Source organism: Nelumbo nucifera, chromosome 5, assembly GCF_055504915.1.
Source record: "Nelumbo nucifera cultivar China Antique chromosome 5, China Antique-T2T, whole genome shotgun sequence".
Classification (NCBI taxonomy): Eukaryota; Viridiplantae; Streptophyta; class Magnoliopsida; order Proteales; family Nelumbonaceae; genus Nelumbo; species Nelumbo nucifera.
In genome coordinates this window covers 30727802-30743784 of record NC_142653.1, presented here as the reverse complement: position 1 = coordinate 30743784, position 15983 = coordinate 30727802, and the positions used below count along the sequence as shown (strand labels likewise).

Sequence of the window (15983 nt, the reverse complement as noted above, 5' to 3'; positions counted from 1 at the left end):
GTAAAACACATAAGGGACGAAAAACCCTCCACCGATTCTCATGAGTATGATGATTGGGAGCAAGCAGATGCACAAATTATCACATGGTTATGGAATAGTATGGAACCCAAGATTAGTGTAAATTTCATGTTTCTTGATACTGCCAAAGAAGTGTGGGACCATGCTAAGAAGTTGTATTCGAACCAAGACAATACAACTAGAGTATATCAGTTGTATCAGGAATACTTCAATCTACAACAGGGTAATCAGAGTCTTGAAGACTACTATGCTAGTATGAGAAACATTTGTAATGAATTGAATGTTTATCACTCCCTCACTTCTGATGTCAAAATTCAGCAACAGTAGAGGGAACAACTTGATGTGACTCGATTTTTGGTGGGGCTGAAATCTGAGTATGAACTAGTGCGGGCTCAGATACTAGGAGGGTCAGGTCTCCCTTCCTTAGAAGAGGTGTTTGCTCGACTTAGGAGGATTTTCATTGGATCTATCGAGAACCCTAATGTTAACGATAGATCAGCCTTTGTAGTATCCAGAGGCCGTGGTGTTAGAGGTGGAGCTCAGTCTGGCCGTAGTGGTGGTAGTGAACCTACATATAACCGTGGTGGTGGTCGTACTGGAGGTCGAGATTCAGGGGGAGCCCGTGGCAGAAGACGTAGTTTGGGTCCGAGGAGGTGTACACACTGTGGTATGGATGGACATATCATTAATTATTGCTATGACTTGCATGGTCCACCCTCAACTTGGGCCAATCATGCCGTGACTAGTGATAGTAGCTTCAAACAGGAAAGTAGCTTCAAACAGGGGTATAAGACAAGGAGACCCCCTTTCTCCTTTCTTGTTCATTCTAATTGCGGAGGTTTTGGGGAAACTGATTCACATAGCAGATTCTAGGGGGCTCATTAGAGGCTGGAGAGTTGGGAGGGTGGAAACCCCCCCTCACTCACTTACAGTTTGCTGATGACACGATTCTGTTTTGTGAAGGCGGTAATGTGAGCTTTATCAGGAACTTGAAGTCGGTGATACAACTATTTGAGCAAATGTCCAACTTGAAGGTTAACCTTGGGAAAAGATGTGTAGTGGGGGTGAATTTGGAAAAGGGAGAGATCAGGGAGAGTGCTGAAGTGCTGGGGTGTGAAGTCTCGGGGTGGCCTTTGAACTACTTAGGGTTGCCATTAGGTGATAATCCTATGAGAGAGAGCTTTTGGAACCCGGTGGTGGAAAGGTTTGAAAAAAAGACTGGTATCCTGGAAAAAAGAACTACCTCTCTCTTGGTGGGAGAATTACACTAATTAAGGCCACGCTTGCTAACTTACCCATCTTTTTCCTATCGGTGTTTAAAATCCTAGTGAAGGTTGCTAACAGATTGGAGAAGCTAATGAGAGATTTCCTGTGGGAGCCGGGAGAGGAGAAGAGGGATCTTAGAGTTAGCTGGGAGATAGTGTGTAGGAGTAAGACTTGTGGTGGTTTGGGGCTTGGGAGTATTAGGAGAAGGAATATGACTCTGTTGGGAAAGTGGTTGTGGAGGTTCCCTATGGAGAAGGAGAAGCTATGGGCTAGAATAGTGGCAAGTATACATGGGCTGGAGCACAATGGACGGGACGCTGGAATTTAGAGCTAGGACCACAAGCAATTCTCCTTGGAAAGCCATTCATGACCTGCTACCAGTTTTCTCCCCTAATATCAGGTATGATTTGAATTTCAGTAACTCCATAAAATTTTGGGAACAAACCTGGGTGGGGAGTGCCCCTCTAAAGGATCAGTTTCCTTCTTTGTATGCTCTTTCTAATTTAAAAAATGAGCCAATCTCGTCTTTCACCACCCCATCCTCTTCCACTTCTGGGATTGGGTGGAACTTGGGTCTAAGAAGGGATTTGAGGGACTCAGACTTCAATAGTATTTCGAGCCTTATTGCACTTCTTGATAACGTTGTCTTAGACCCCACTAGGGCGGATTGTTGAATTTGGACACCTACCCCCAATGGCATCTTTTCTTGTGCTTCTTTCTTTAAAGTCTTAAGTCAGTCCACCAGTTCTACTTTCCCCCCTTTCCCTGTTGATGAGGTTTGGTGCAGAGCAATACCTCCTAGGGTTGGTAATTTTTTGTTGGGAAGCCTATCTGGAAAGAATCAACACTGGTGATCTACTCCAAAAAAAGAGACCCAGTACTTGCTTGTCACCTCAGTGGTGTGTTCTTTGTAAAGCGGATGGGGAGACTGGTTTTCACCTACTCTTGCCATTTTGCGAGGTCAATTTGGGATTGGGCTTTCTCCCTATTTGGATGTAGTTGGAATCCTCCACCAGACTTGCAGGGCCTTTTTTCCCCTTCTTTTTTCAGATGACGGATAAAAAGGGGAAGGACTATGTGGAGAGGACTAAGGGCTGCAGTATGTTGGACACTTTGGGAAGAAAGAAACTCCAGGATATTCTCAGAAGCTGAGAGAGGAGCAGCAGATCTGAGGGCTATCATACATATTAGGGTTGTACAGTGACTGAAATCTTTGGAGCTATTCACAGATTACACTGTGGATGACATGTTGAGGAAGTGGGGTGAAATTGCAAATTGCACACAGACCAAGTCAGTAATGAGTGTGGCTTGGACCCCTCCACCTGGTGGATTCTTGAAATTAAACTTTGATGGGTGTAGTAGGGGAAATCCGGGACAATCGGGGATTGGGGGTGTTTTTAGGGATGAAAATGGGGTCATTTCTGCCATGTTCTCAGGCCCAATTGGAGTGGGTGACTCCCTTAGAGCTGAGATCTTTGCAGTTATGGAAGGAGTCCGGAAAGCTAAGGAGTTGAACATCAAGAAACTCATAATTGAAGGGGATTCAGAGGTGGTGATAGAGTGGCTGATTAAAGATCACAATGGCTTATGGAAGTACAACAATGAGAGGAGGAAATTCAAGTGGCTGGTGCGGGAGATGGAAGTTAAGACATGTTGGGTTAAAAGATCGGTTAATTCCCTAGCTAACGGTTTAGCTAAACAAGGGGCAGAAAGAGATTCATTGTTTTGGGCTAAGTTGTAACTTTAGTGTTTTTTTTCTTTTTTTCCTTTTTTTGAGGTTCTTTGTTGCTCTTGGAAGATAAGTGTGTTTGTCTTCCTCTTGTAAATCTTCTATTGATGATTTAATGAAAGTGTTATTGATAAAAAAAAAAGTATGAGAGGTTTGTTCAGGCCACATCTCAGCAGAACATGGCCACTCTCGCACACTCAGGTATGGCTTGTCTGGCATCCACACCCAATCCCTGGATTATTGACTCTGGAGCCTCCGATCACATGACTGGAACTCCAGGTGTGTTTTCTTCCCTCTCTCATTGCCCAACATCACAATCTGTTACCCTTGCTAATGGTTCTACATCTTCCATTGGTAGTGTTAACATGGACCCTGTATCCTTATCCCCAGTTTTGTATGTCCCTAAATTTCCTTTTAATCTTATGCCAGTTAGTAAGTTGACCAAGTCTCTTAATTGTTCCATTACCTTTTACCCTTCTTCGTGTGTTTTTCAGGATCTCAAGACGGGGATGAAGATTGGTGGAGGGCATGAAGTTGGTAGATTGTATTATCTTGATGGTGGTGAAAGTACGTCAATAGCTCTCCAATCGTCTTTTTCTCCTCTCCAGTAGCACTGTAGATTTGGTCATCCTTCACTGAAAGTTTTGAAGTCTTTGGTTCCTCCATTGAGTCATCTATCTGTTTTGGATTGTGAGTCGTGTCGGTTGGGGAAACATCATCATGTTCCCTTTAGTCCTAGAGTTGATAACCGTAAGTCATTTTTCTTTGGTTCATTCAGATGTTTGGGGTCCTTATAAAGTAATGTCATACAATGGATATAAATATTTTGTCATTTTTGTTGATGATTATTCAATGATGACGTGGCTCTATTTAAAGAAAGAAAGGAGTGAATTGTTTACCATTTTCCAAAAATTTTATGCTGAGCTTCGCAACCAATTTGGTGTTCATATTAAAATTTTTCGTTCCGATAATGACTGTGAATATTTCTCTTCATCATTTCAAGAATACCTAGACCAACATGGCATTATCCATCAGACTTCGTGTACCTACACCCCACAACAGAACGGGGTGGCTGAGAGAAAGAACCGTCATCTTTTGGAAATAGCTTGATCCCTCATGCATTACATGAATGTCCCCAAATCTTTCTGGAGTGATGCAGTGCTTACTTCTTGCTTCTTGATTAACCGAATGTCCACATCTATCCTTAATGGTCATTCTCCATTCACCACATTGTTTCCTACCTTGTCTCCGTTTCCTCTTTCTCCTCGGGTTTTTGGGTGTGTTTGCTTCGTTCATAATCTGGGGCTAAGAAAGGACAAGTTAGATGCACGATCTATTAAGTGCATCTTCCTTGGCTATTCCCGGACTCAGAAAGAGTACAAGTGTTATCATCCCAGCTCTCAACGTTCCATTGTGTGTGCTGATGTTACCTTCTTTGAGTCTACTCCATTTTTCTTGGTGTTCGGTGATGTTTCTTTCTCTTCATCACCTCCTCCCCTTCCTCTTCCAGTTGTGGATTTTGTTCCTCTTGTTCCAACTGTGACCAAGTCCTTGCCTCCGGTGCCACCACCTGTTGAATGACCACCTATCCATCACGTGTATACACATCGCCCACATGTACTGGCTCCTCCTCCAGCTCCATCATCGCCAATAGATCCGGCAGCTGTTCCCACACCAACCCCAACCCCAGTATCTGATTTTGATCTTCCCATTGCCTTACGGAAAGGTAAGCGCTGTTGTACCCTTCATCCTATTTCTAATTATGTTTCACTGACTCACCTTTCCGCTTCCCATCGCCAGTTTATCTCTTTGTTATCCTCTGTTGTTATCCCTAAGGATGTCCAGGAAGCCCTTGCCTCTCCAGGATGGTGCCATGCGATGGAAGAAGAACTCTCAGCTCTAGCCCATAATCATACATGGGAACTCACCACTCTTCCTCCTGATAAGCAGGTTGTTGGTTGTAAGCGGGTTTATACGGTTAAGTACTTACCTGATGGTAGTGTAGAGCGGATGAAAGCTAGACTGGTTGCCAAAGGGTATTCCCAAACCTATGGTATTGATTACACAGAGACTTTCTCTCCGGTTGCTAAGATTGGTTCAGTCCATGTTGTGGTTTCTCTTGCTGCAATGTATGATTGGCCCCTCTATCAGCTTGATATCAAGAATGCCTTCTTGCATGGTGATCTGCTCGAGGAGGTCTATATGGAGCAACCACCGGGGTTTGTTGCTCAGGGGGAGGATGGTAAAGGTGTGTCGACTACTGAAGGCCATTTATGGGCTTAAACAGTCTCCTTGAGCATGGTTTGGCAGATTTAGTGAGGTGGTAAAGAAGTTTGGTATGAAACAATGCCAAGTTGACCATTCAGTCTTTAGTCATGACTCTCAGAAAGGGAAGATCCTATTGGTGGTGTATGTAGATGATATTGTCATTACCGGAAATGATAAAATGGGCATTGACAGGTTGAAGACTTTTCTGCAGGAACATTTTCAGACAAAGGACCTTGGTAAATTGAAGTATTTCTTGGGGATAGAAGTAGCAAGGTCTAAGCATGGTATTAACTTGTGTCAGAGGAAATATGTTATTGATTTGCTTGAAGAAACAGGTTTGTTAGGTGCTAAACTAACTAAAACACCTATGGAAACTGTAGGTTTTCAAGACTGCTATTCAGTCTTGATCACTAAGAGATTTTAGGTTCGATGAGAAGAGAAAGTGAAGAAGATGTAGAAGAAAGAGTGATGGAAGAGCAATAGAACACAAATTTTGAGGAGAAGAACAGAATGTCAATATTCTGCCGCCGCCACTTTAAGTTAATATATATAGGTTATGCTAGTTACATGAAAGGACATATCTGCCCTTGGTGTTTACATCATAACTACTAACAAATAGCAACCAATATTAAACTGAAACTAGAAATAACAGAACAACAAAATAACCATAGCTGTGACTAGATACATTCTACCCTACGGACAGAGTGGTACCACAATTGTGGGGCCCACATCAATGTTCTCTACACTCCCCCTCAAGTTGGGAGTATATGTTCATCATTCCCAACTTGGATAGATCCGCTTTTAGCTTCTTTCTTGATACGGCTTTAGTAAGAATGTCGGCTAGTTGCATACTGGATGTGATGTAAGGGAGGCATACTTCTTGAGATGAGACCCTCTCTCGCACAAAATGGCGGTCAACTTCAATGTGTTTGGTTCTGTCATGTTGTACTGGATTATGTGCTATATTAATGGCGGCTTGATTATCACAGTACAGCATCAGGGGCTTCTCATACTCAATACCCAACTCCTCAAGTAGAGATCTTAGCCATAGGATTTCAGCCACTCCATTGGCCATGGACCTGTATTCTGCTTCAGCACTTGACCGGGAGACCACACTTTGTTTCTTACTTCTACAGGAGACAAGGTTTCCTCCCACAAGGGCACAATATCCCGAGGTAGACCTTCGGTCATCAACACTCCCAGCCCAATCTGCATCAGTATAAACCTCCACCTTCATGTGATTGTTGTTCTTAAAAAGTATACCCCTACCTGGGCATCTCTTCAAGTAGGCTAAGATTCTTTATGCTGCAAGAAGATGTGTGGTTCTAGGAGAATGCATGTACTGGCTGACAACACTAACAGCATAAGTAATATTTGGCCGAGTGAGGCAGAGATATAGGAGCTTTCCTACCAGTTGCTGGAACATAACTTTGTCTTCAAGAAGCTCCCCACTCTCGGCACTAATCCTGTGATTCTGTTCAATTGGTGTATCTGCAGGCTTGACACCTAACTTTCCAGTTTCTGCCAACAGGTCTAGGACATATTTCCTCTGAGATATAAAGATCCCCTGTCTGGATCTAGCAACCTCAATACCCAAAAAATACCGGAGTACACCAAGGTCCTTCACCTCAAATTCTTGGTGAAGAAGCTGTTTAAGAGACTCAATCTCATGGCTATCATTCCCTATGACCACAATATCATCAACATATACTGCCAACGATGTCAAAGAGGACTCCACCCTCTTGATGAATAGGGTATGATCTGACTGGGCCTGTACATATCCAAACTTCACAAGTGCTAGTCTGAATCTATCGAACCAAGCCCTAGGTGACTGTTTCAAACCATACAAAGCCTTGTTGAGCCGGCAGACCTTCTTACCTACTTCTGCATCATAGAAGCTAGGAGGCAAACGCATGTAAACTTCTTCCTGCAGATCTCCATTCAGAAAGGCATTTTTCACGTCCATTTGGTATAAAGGCCAAGTGTGACTTGCTGCAAGGGACAAGAGAACTCGAATAGTAGTCATCTTGGCTACCGGTGCAAATGTCTCCAAGTAATCTATGCCATAAGTCTGTGTAAACCCTCTTGCAACTAACCAAGCTTTATACCTCTCAATAGATCCATCTGCATTATGCTTCACCGTAAATACCCATCTGCATCCAACTGGTTTCTTTCCTTTTGGCAAATCAACTACCTCTCAGGTGTTGTTCTTCAACAGAGCATCCATCTCAACTTGCATTGCATCTTTCCATTCAGGGACGGATAGGGCTTCTTGCACTGTTCTTGGAATAGGGACATTGGAAATGGAGCTAAGGTAGGACCTGTAGGTAGGAGATAGGCAATCATAGGATAAAAAATGGGAAATACAGTGGGCTGTGGATGTGGTACAATGTCGTTTCCCTTTACGGACTGCAATTGGAAGGTCAAGATCATCTATAGGGGAAGTCTCTGTGGGCTCTGGGACTGAAGTATCTGGACCTGGAGCTGTAGATGAGATTGGAGCTGGTCTGGACTGCTGATGATCAGGATCAACCTGCCTGCACCGCCTGTGATAAACCTTTTCAACTCCTGATCCCTCTGACCACCCTCACCATTGCAGCTTTCCCTCAACTCCTAATCCCTCTGACCACCCTCACCATTGCAATTCTCATCACCCAATGGAATAGGTAAAGGAACTGCCCCACTCTCACTGCTCTCCCCCTGAAGACAAGAACTCAAACCCTCACTCTCACTACTCTCCCCCTGAGGGGCAACCCGAGGATAATAGGGTGTCCCCTCAAAGAAAGTGACATCCATGGAGACAAACTTCTTCCCGAAGACAGGATCATAACAGCAATAACCCTTTTGAGTTTGTGCATAACCAAGGAAGATGCATTTGGAGGCTTTGGGTTCAAACTTGGAGGGATGGGGTCCGAGAAGCTGAACAAAGCAAGTGCAACCGAATGTCTTAAGGGGAATAGAAAACAAGTCCTCACGTGGGTGTAGAAGCGAAAAAGGAGATCGCATATCAAGGACCCTGGAAGGGACCCGATTAATAAGGTATACCGCCGTGAGGATAGCGTCCCCCCAGAAGCGAATAGGGACATTGGAAGTAAACATGAGGCTTATAGCCACTTCCAAAATGTGCCTATTCTTCCTCTCGGCAACTCCATTCTGCTAAGGTGTATGAGGGCAAGAGCTCTGGTGGATAACCCCATGATGAAGAAGATAAGATGTCAATGATTTAGCAAAGTATTCCTTTGCGTTATCAGATCGGAGAACTTTGATCTTGGCATCAAACTGGGTTAGGATCATTTGGTGAAAATTTTGGGTCAGGGAAGGTACCTCATCTCGTGAACGCGTGAGATAAACCCAAGAAAAGCGGGTATGGTCATTAACAAATAACAAAAAATATCTGTACCCACCCATGGAAGGGATATGATAAGGCCCCCAAATGTCAGTATGCACAATATCAAAATAATTATCACTCCTTTTATTACTCAATAAATAAGGCTTTCTACAATGCTTAGCAAACTCACAACTTTCACACTGTAGCTGAGACAACTCAATAGACTCAAATAAAGTAAGAAACAGACTCTGTAAAGATCGAAAAGACAAATGACCTAATCGGTTATGCCAAAGCATAACCGGACTCACACTCTTAGAAACAAAAGACAACTTCTCTACTGACTCTCCCTGACGAAACCGCTCCCCGAGCAGATAGATCCCATTCGTCTCACGGCCAGTCCCAATCACCTTCTGCGTCTCCAAGTCCTGAAAAACACATCGGTCAGGGAAGAAGGTTACTGAGCAGTTCATATGCTTGGTAATACTACTGACTGAAAGAAGGTTAGTATCAAGCTTAGGCACATGCAAAACAGATGATAGGGAGATAGTATTTGAAAGCTTGATGTCACCCTTCCCAGAAATAGGAACCAGGGAGCCATTAGCAATAGATACCTTATCCCTACCAGAAGACAAATGGTAAGTAGTAAATAGTGAAGGCAAGCTAGTCATGTGATCAGATGCACCCGAGTCTATTACCCAACAAGGTTCAGTAGTACCTGGAGCTGAGGCATGATAGGTTGAAGCTCGAGTACCTGAATGGGCGAAGGCAGATGTGATAGGGGCTGATGGAGGCTGCGGTGGCTGAGCTGAATTTCCAACCTCCTTTTCTAGCTGTATTAGGGCAGCCCGAACTGCAGCTAAGGTCTCCAAAGATGTTCCTTTTGTGCCAGATGAGGATGTTGAATCAGTGTTCATGGCTACATGAGCAGTGCCCTTCTTGTTTCTTAACTTTGCAGGAACCAAGTGGGGATGCAATTTCCAACATGTCTCTTTTGTATGTTTGGGTTTCTTACAATGTTCACATACTACATCCTTCTTGTCTTCCTTCCTCCTGTCCTTCTCTGAATCACCCCCTGATTTGGGTGTAGCCACTACAAAGGCTGATATGGGTTGCATCATAACCTTCCTTCTGGTTTCTTCACTGTGTACAAATGAGTAAGCCTGAGAGAGAGTCACACTGTCTCTAGTCAAAATCTGCTGCCTCACAATATCATATTCTGAGTTCAATCCCGCCAGGAACTCAAACACTCTATTTGTCTCGATGTGCTTTCTATGGGTCTGAGCATCTTTGGGACTCTCCCACTCAAGAGTCTCTAAGTGATCAATTTCATGCCACAAGGACTTCAAGGTAGAGAAGTAGACCGATACCGGTTTCTCTCCTTGTTTAAGGGTGTTCACTTCACATTTCAATTCATATGCTCTGGCAACATTAAGGGGTTGGGAGTAAGTTTCTTTTATAACATCCCATATCTCCTTAGCTGTTTTTGCCCACAAATAATTCCGGATAATATGAGGCTGCATAGAATTACATAGCCATGTCATAACCAAGTAGTTTTCTTGCATCCACTTGGTATATGTCGGGTCTCCCTTGGAAGGTTCTTTCATATCTCCCAAGAGGTACCCTAATTTACCTCTTCCACCAATAGCCATCATGGCTGATTGGGCCCATTCCAAATAGTTTGATCCATCAAACTTTACGGTCGTAATCTGACCACCCATCTCAGAAATACCACCATAATTGATGTTCCCAAGACTGCCTTCTGCCTGAATTTTAGACTCCATTTCTGTCAAGTCTCAAAACAGTACTTGAATCACCAATCACAATCAAAACAGTATAGGCCTGATCTGTATTCTCAGTGTATGTGCACAAAACCGAAGTAATTCTGATCTGAAACCAACTAGCCAACACAGCAGTAGCTGTCCGTAGATCTCTAACCCCCTTAGAACTCTGAGAACAGCTTTAAAACAAAACTGATATGCTAGGGAAAATTAGGGTTTTAATCAGTCCTGAAAGGAAGCAATTCAGTCGCACAGTCCAAACTATATAGATGAGCTTTCAGTAGGGTTTTAATCAGTCCTGAAAGGAAGCAATTCAGTCGCACAGTCCAAACTGTATAGATGAGCTTGCAGTAGGGTTAATAAGAAACCCTAGAATCTGATCAGATCTACCAATCAACTTAAGAGTAGCTCTAGGTAGATCACAAAGTTCAGTCAACCACTAGGGCTTGCCGCAGATCACTTTCAAACCCTAGAGTAGAGAGAAACACAGTTTGGTCCAGGGTTTGATGTAAAACCCTAGGAAATCGAAGAGAGAAAGAGCTAGAATGGTTCGGCCTTCCCCTCCAGATAGGTCCAACCTATCTTCTCTGAAAGAACTTCTATTAAAAAGTAACAACTTACAAGGAAAAAATAGTTCGTTGCCTTCTAGGGTTACCTGAACCCTAGTCTTCTCTGATCCTTCCTGACCACCAACACTCTGCAACCCTAGCAAGTTTCCAACAGCTGCTAGTACCTCTGGCGATCTCCAAGAATCAGTCTGCGAACTCCTCCTTTTCAGCTTTCAGTCCTAGGAGATTCTCATGTGGTCGGCTGGTATTAGACTCACATGAAAAACCCTAACTTGGCTCTGATACCATGTAGGTTTTCAAGACTGCTATTCAGTCTTGATCACTAAGAGATTTTAGGTTCGATGAGAAGAGAAAGTGAAGAAGATGTAGAAGAAAGAGTGATGGAAGAGCAATAGAACACAGATTTTGAGGAGAAGAACAGAATGTCAATATTCTGCCGCCGCCACTTTAAGTTAATATATATAGGTTATGCTAGTTACATGAAAGGACATATCTGCCCTTGGTGTTTACATCATAACTACTAACAAATAACAACCAATATAAAACTGAAACTAGAAATAACAGAACAACAAAATAACCACAGCTGTGACTAGATACATTCTACCCTACGGACAGAGTGGTACCACAGCTGTGGGGCCCACATCAATGTTCTCTACAGAAACAAACACTAAGCTGAGCAGTGATATGGGTGAAGTGTTTGAAGACCCTGGTAGATACCCGCAGCTGGTAGGTAAACTGAACTACCTAACCATCACTCGGCCAGACATTTCATTTGCAGTTAGTGTGGTAAGTCAGTTCATGCAGAAACCTCTAGTTCCACATTGGGATGCAGTTCTAAGGATTGTGAGGTATTTAAAGGGGGCTCCTGGTCGTGGTTTGATATACAAAAGTGGTGGAAAACTTGAAATAGAAGGATATATTGATGCTGATTGGGCCGGTTCTGTATCTAATAGGGGATCTACCACAGGCTATTGCACTTTTCTTGGGGGTAATCTGGTGACATGGAAAAGCAAGAAGCAGACAGTTGTGGCAAGAAGCAGTGCAGAGGTAGAATATAGAGTTATGGCACATACTACTTATAAATTAGTGTGGCTAAGGAACCTTCTATAGGAGATGGGATACACTGTTGATACTCCAATGAAACTCTACTGTGACAATCAGGCTGCAGTTCATATTTCCTCTAATCCAGTGTTTCATGAGAGAACCAAGCACATAGAGGTTGACTGTCACTTTGTTAGAGAGAAGGTGTTGAGTGGAGTGATTTGTTTACTAAAGGATTGAGTCGGGGTAGAGTGGATTACATATGTAACAAGCTGGGATTATATGATATATACTCTCCAGCTTGAGGGGGAGTGTTAGTGTCGAGTATGTAGGGGTATTTCTGTCTTTTGTGCTTATGGTTAGGTGTTGATGTGTAAGTTTATGTTAGATCTAATGTCCCTAACTTAAGTAGGGGCACATGTGACTTTTCCACAATATTTTTAGTAATATAAAACAGATCTGGCCGAATGGGAGGGTTGACTTTTCTCTCATTCAAACCAGACCTTTTTCTCCTTGTCCTCTCTTCTACTCTTCTCCTTTCTCTCTTTCTCTCTTTTCCTTGACTGTTATCAGTCTAACATGTAGGCCGAACTCTAATACTAATCAACCAGGGGGGCTTGATATTCCCCTTGAGGTGCTAATTTGAATCATATGCAAACAACATCAAAATACATGGGGTTATCTAGCAACCCCAAACAATATTAGACACATGATAATGCATTTAGGTGATGAGATGGCAAAGACCTCATTGGGATTTTGTCCATCTTCAACTACACCAAACTGCAGTTAGATATCAGTAATCAGTATGGTCTGGCCCATGTTTAGATTAGCATGTCATGATTAAAAGTAAATAATGAATATACTTTTCTCTAAAAAAATAATAATAAATATATAAAGGCCATTAAGCCCATCACCCAATGTTGGTCTGAGCTATCTGGGGTCTTGGGAGGGTGAACTGGATATAGACCTAGCCTTTGGCATATTTTCGGCCCAAAGTGGCTTCTCTTAGACTCAAACCTCCATTTCCACGCCTTTCAGCCCTTGTTTTTATCGTTGCACCAACCAACCCCTTGTTAAAAGTAGATATATGAAAAGAAAATTGCAATTTTTTAATAGAAAAGCAGTTTGCTATCTCCAACTGTGTGAAAAATATAATTATCAATTATCATGCATATTCAAATATGTAGTCTCAGTTATCCTTGCATTGTAAAATACAATGCAGATTATTAGTCTTTGCTTTTAATCTGCTTTCATTTGATATTGTGCCTCTATTTCTCCAAAACTTACTACATTTATGATGAAAACATGCAAAAATACCTTTTCCTGTTTTCAGGAGATCGATTATACAAAGGAAGCATCTAATGCAGAACGGTTTGCAAATAACTTCAAAAACATGGATTATGTAAAAGTCCCAACAATATTGTGGGAATACACTACGCCACAGGTTCCCCATTTCAATGTTATCCAACTTTTATCAAGGCAGTTTCTATTCCATATTTTACTCTTATCCTTCACTTAGTTGGACTTTATTTGCTACTGTAGGTTCTGACAATGGAATATGTCCCTGGAATAAAGATAAACAGGATAAAAGCTTTGGATGAGTTGGGTGTTGATCGGCAAAGGTGAGGATACATGTATACTGATGGAATCAAATGCATGACCTTTCTCCTTTTATTGATCAAAAAAATCAAATGCATAACCTTCCACCTTTTGCTTTCCAGTAACAAAATTTCCTTTCTATCTGTTTAAATGATTTTGATCTTGCCACTTCATTCTTGTAGGTTGGGCCGCTATGCTGTTGAATCTTACTTGGAACAGATATTATCTCATGGTTTTTTCCATGCTGACCCTGTAAGTTTCACTTATTGTTCTCTTTAAATCTTTACCAGAGTAATTAGACATTTTTCTATTTGGGATCGACCAGCATAAAAAGTTTGTGAAACTAAAACATGGAGCCAAAATTGAAGGCCTGAGCCTATATTCAGGAAACAGAACTTGTTTGCACTTTCCAATTCTTTCATGCAAATAGGTAGAGGTAGGAAAAAGTTGAGGGACAGCTTGTAATAAACAAAAGTGATGTGGGGTTCACAATATTGCAAAATTATAGCAGTATATGGGATTTTTGAAAAAAAACTTGGGGAAAGGGACCTCCCCTGTCTCTGCCCCAGATCATGGATCATATCTTATTAAATTATGATCTCTGTGGTCTTTTGTTACTACTCAATCCACATCCTTGTTGGCCTTTCTTAGCGGTTCTAGAATGTTGAAATTCCTTATAACAAGTGCAGTTTGTGCTCTTCATCCACATGACAAATGCATCTTAGTCAACTTTTTTTTTTATCAGTAACAAAATGCTTTATTAAATAATAATATTTGTGAAACTTTAAGTACAAGAAAGGGGAGGTAAACTATCTTAACTCCCCCACAACAAGGAACAAAGAAGAAACAAAGAAGAAAGCTAAACATTAGCCCAAAACATAGATTCCTTAAGCCCTTGCTTGGCTAACCCATCAGCCATTGAGTTAGCGCTTCTCTTCACCCAACAAAGAAGAAAGCTAAAAAAATGCATCTTAGTCAACTTTCCTTTATCTTGCTACCAATTGGGGCTACCCTTTGGTTCCCATGAATACACTTGTTTCTTATTCTATCCTTACCTTTCCTCTCATCCATCTCTACAACCTATTATCTTATAAACCCATTTTATGAATGTACTGTTTCTTGATGGTTCAAAATTACTTTCTAATTATGAGAAGTGTCATCTATGGGGTCTAATGGTAGCCTTAGAAACATCTAACAGCCATAGAATTATGAAAACCTGCTAATCAGACTATGAGAGCATGGAATACCTGAATGTTTCCCCAACATCTTGTGCAAATGAAGCCCCCTTCTGAGCTGATTTCATTTCAGTTTTAGTTTGCAGGTCATTTACAGGACTGGTTTTGTAGATTATAGGTGTAATAAGGTTTGATCAACCAAGTGCAAGCAGAAGCAGTTTTCTTAACTAGGCTAACATAACTGCTGGAACCTCGTGTTGGGTATATCTATCTCAACAGTTGTCACTGTTGGGAATCATGAAATGCAATTCCCCTGTGAGTTTCCATTTTAAGGAGTGCTAAAATGTCCACAAAAAGAATTCCACTAATTACATTATTTTAATAAAATGATGGCAATGTTTTCTTCAATATGCATCAAAGATCAGCTTTTGTGAAATTTTAGGTTATGAACTTACAAATTTTCAATCAAAATGAGAAATATTTTACTGGAGTTATCAATTTTGATCATAAGACCAAGAAAACCTTAATTGCTTCTTGTGGATTTTAGCAAGCTTAGGAGAAACTAACAGCTATAATTTCTTAAAACAAGACTTATATATGACAAACGCAATACATCCGCACGGTGGACAGGTAAATGTTATTTCATTGAGCATGTAAGAAAAGCAATTAATTGCCTTTTGCTGACATATTTTTTAGATTCTTTTCCTGTACGCTCTTTTTGTTTATATTAAAATTAAAATAAAATATAAAATAGAGTAATAAAGATATAGACATTAGTTTTGAACGATCTATTTCTTGTGTTTGTATACTTTTAGTCGTTAGGTGACGTTTTTGCTTTGAATGAAATTTGGTTGTTAAACTGTTGCTAATTCCAATGCCAATGTATATACATATGCTGGTGACAGGGGCAGAGCTAGGGGGACCCCCCCCCCCAATGGTTTGATACTCTTTGCATGGTTAATTGCCCTGTTCATGGGCCGGGTTCGGGCCGCACTTTGTCTCTGTATTAACAGAATACATTCAGGCCCAAGCCCGAGCCCAGCCCAACCATCAGGCCTAGGTCTTGAGCCCAAGCCTGGCCCTCGTATAAAGCCCGAAGCCCGGCTATAAATTTGAAAAAATATTTTTATTCAATAAAAAACTGTTTTATTTATATTAAAAGACTTCAAACCCCAAAAATAATGAAAGATCTCATAAATATATTTTTTTATT

At 41.6% G+C, this 15983-nt stretch overlaps 1 protein-coding gene across 5 annotated transcripts in view; it reads left to right on the top strand.

The window, feature by feature from the left end:
* The window catches only part of ATH13 (ABC2 homolog 13), a 51972-nt gene that overhangs the window by 20427 nt on the left and 15562 nt on the right, over window positions 1–15983 (top strand). For all 5 annotated transcript variants that reach the window (XR_016076218.1, XR_735597.3, XM_010262830.3 and 2 more), the window contains 3 exons: window positions 13331–13441; window positions 13540–13619; window positions 13779–13848. Coding sequence is in view for 3 of the 5 variants with exons in the window: in XM_010262830.3 (XP_010261132.1) it covers window positions 13331–13441; window positions 13540–13619; window positions 13779–13848 (261 nt within the window). In the remaining 2 variants the exon portion in view is untranslated. The remainder of the gene's footprint in view (window positions 1–13330; window positions 13442–13539; window positions 13620–13778; window positions 13849–15983) is intronic.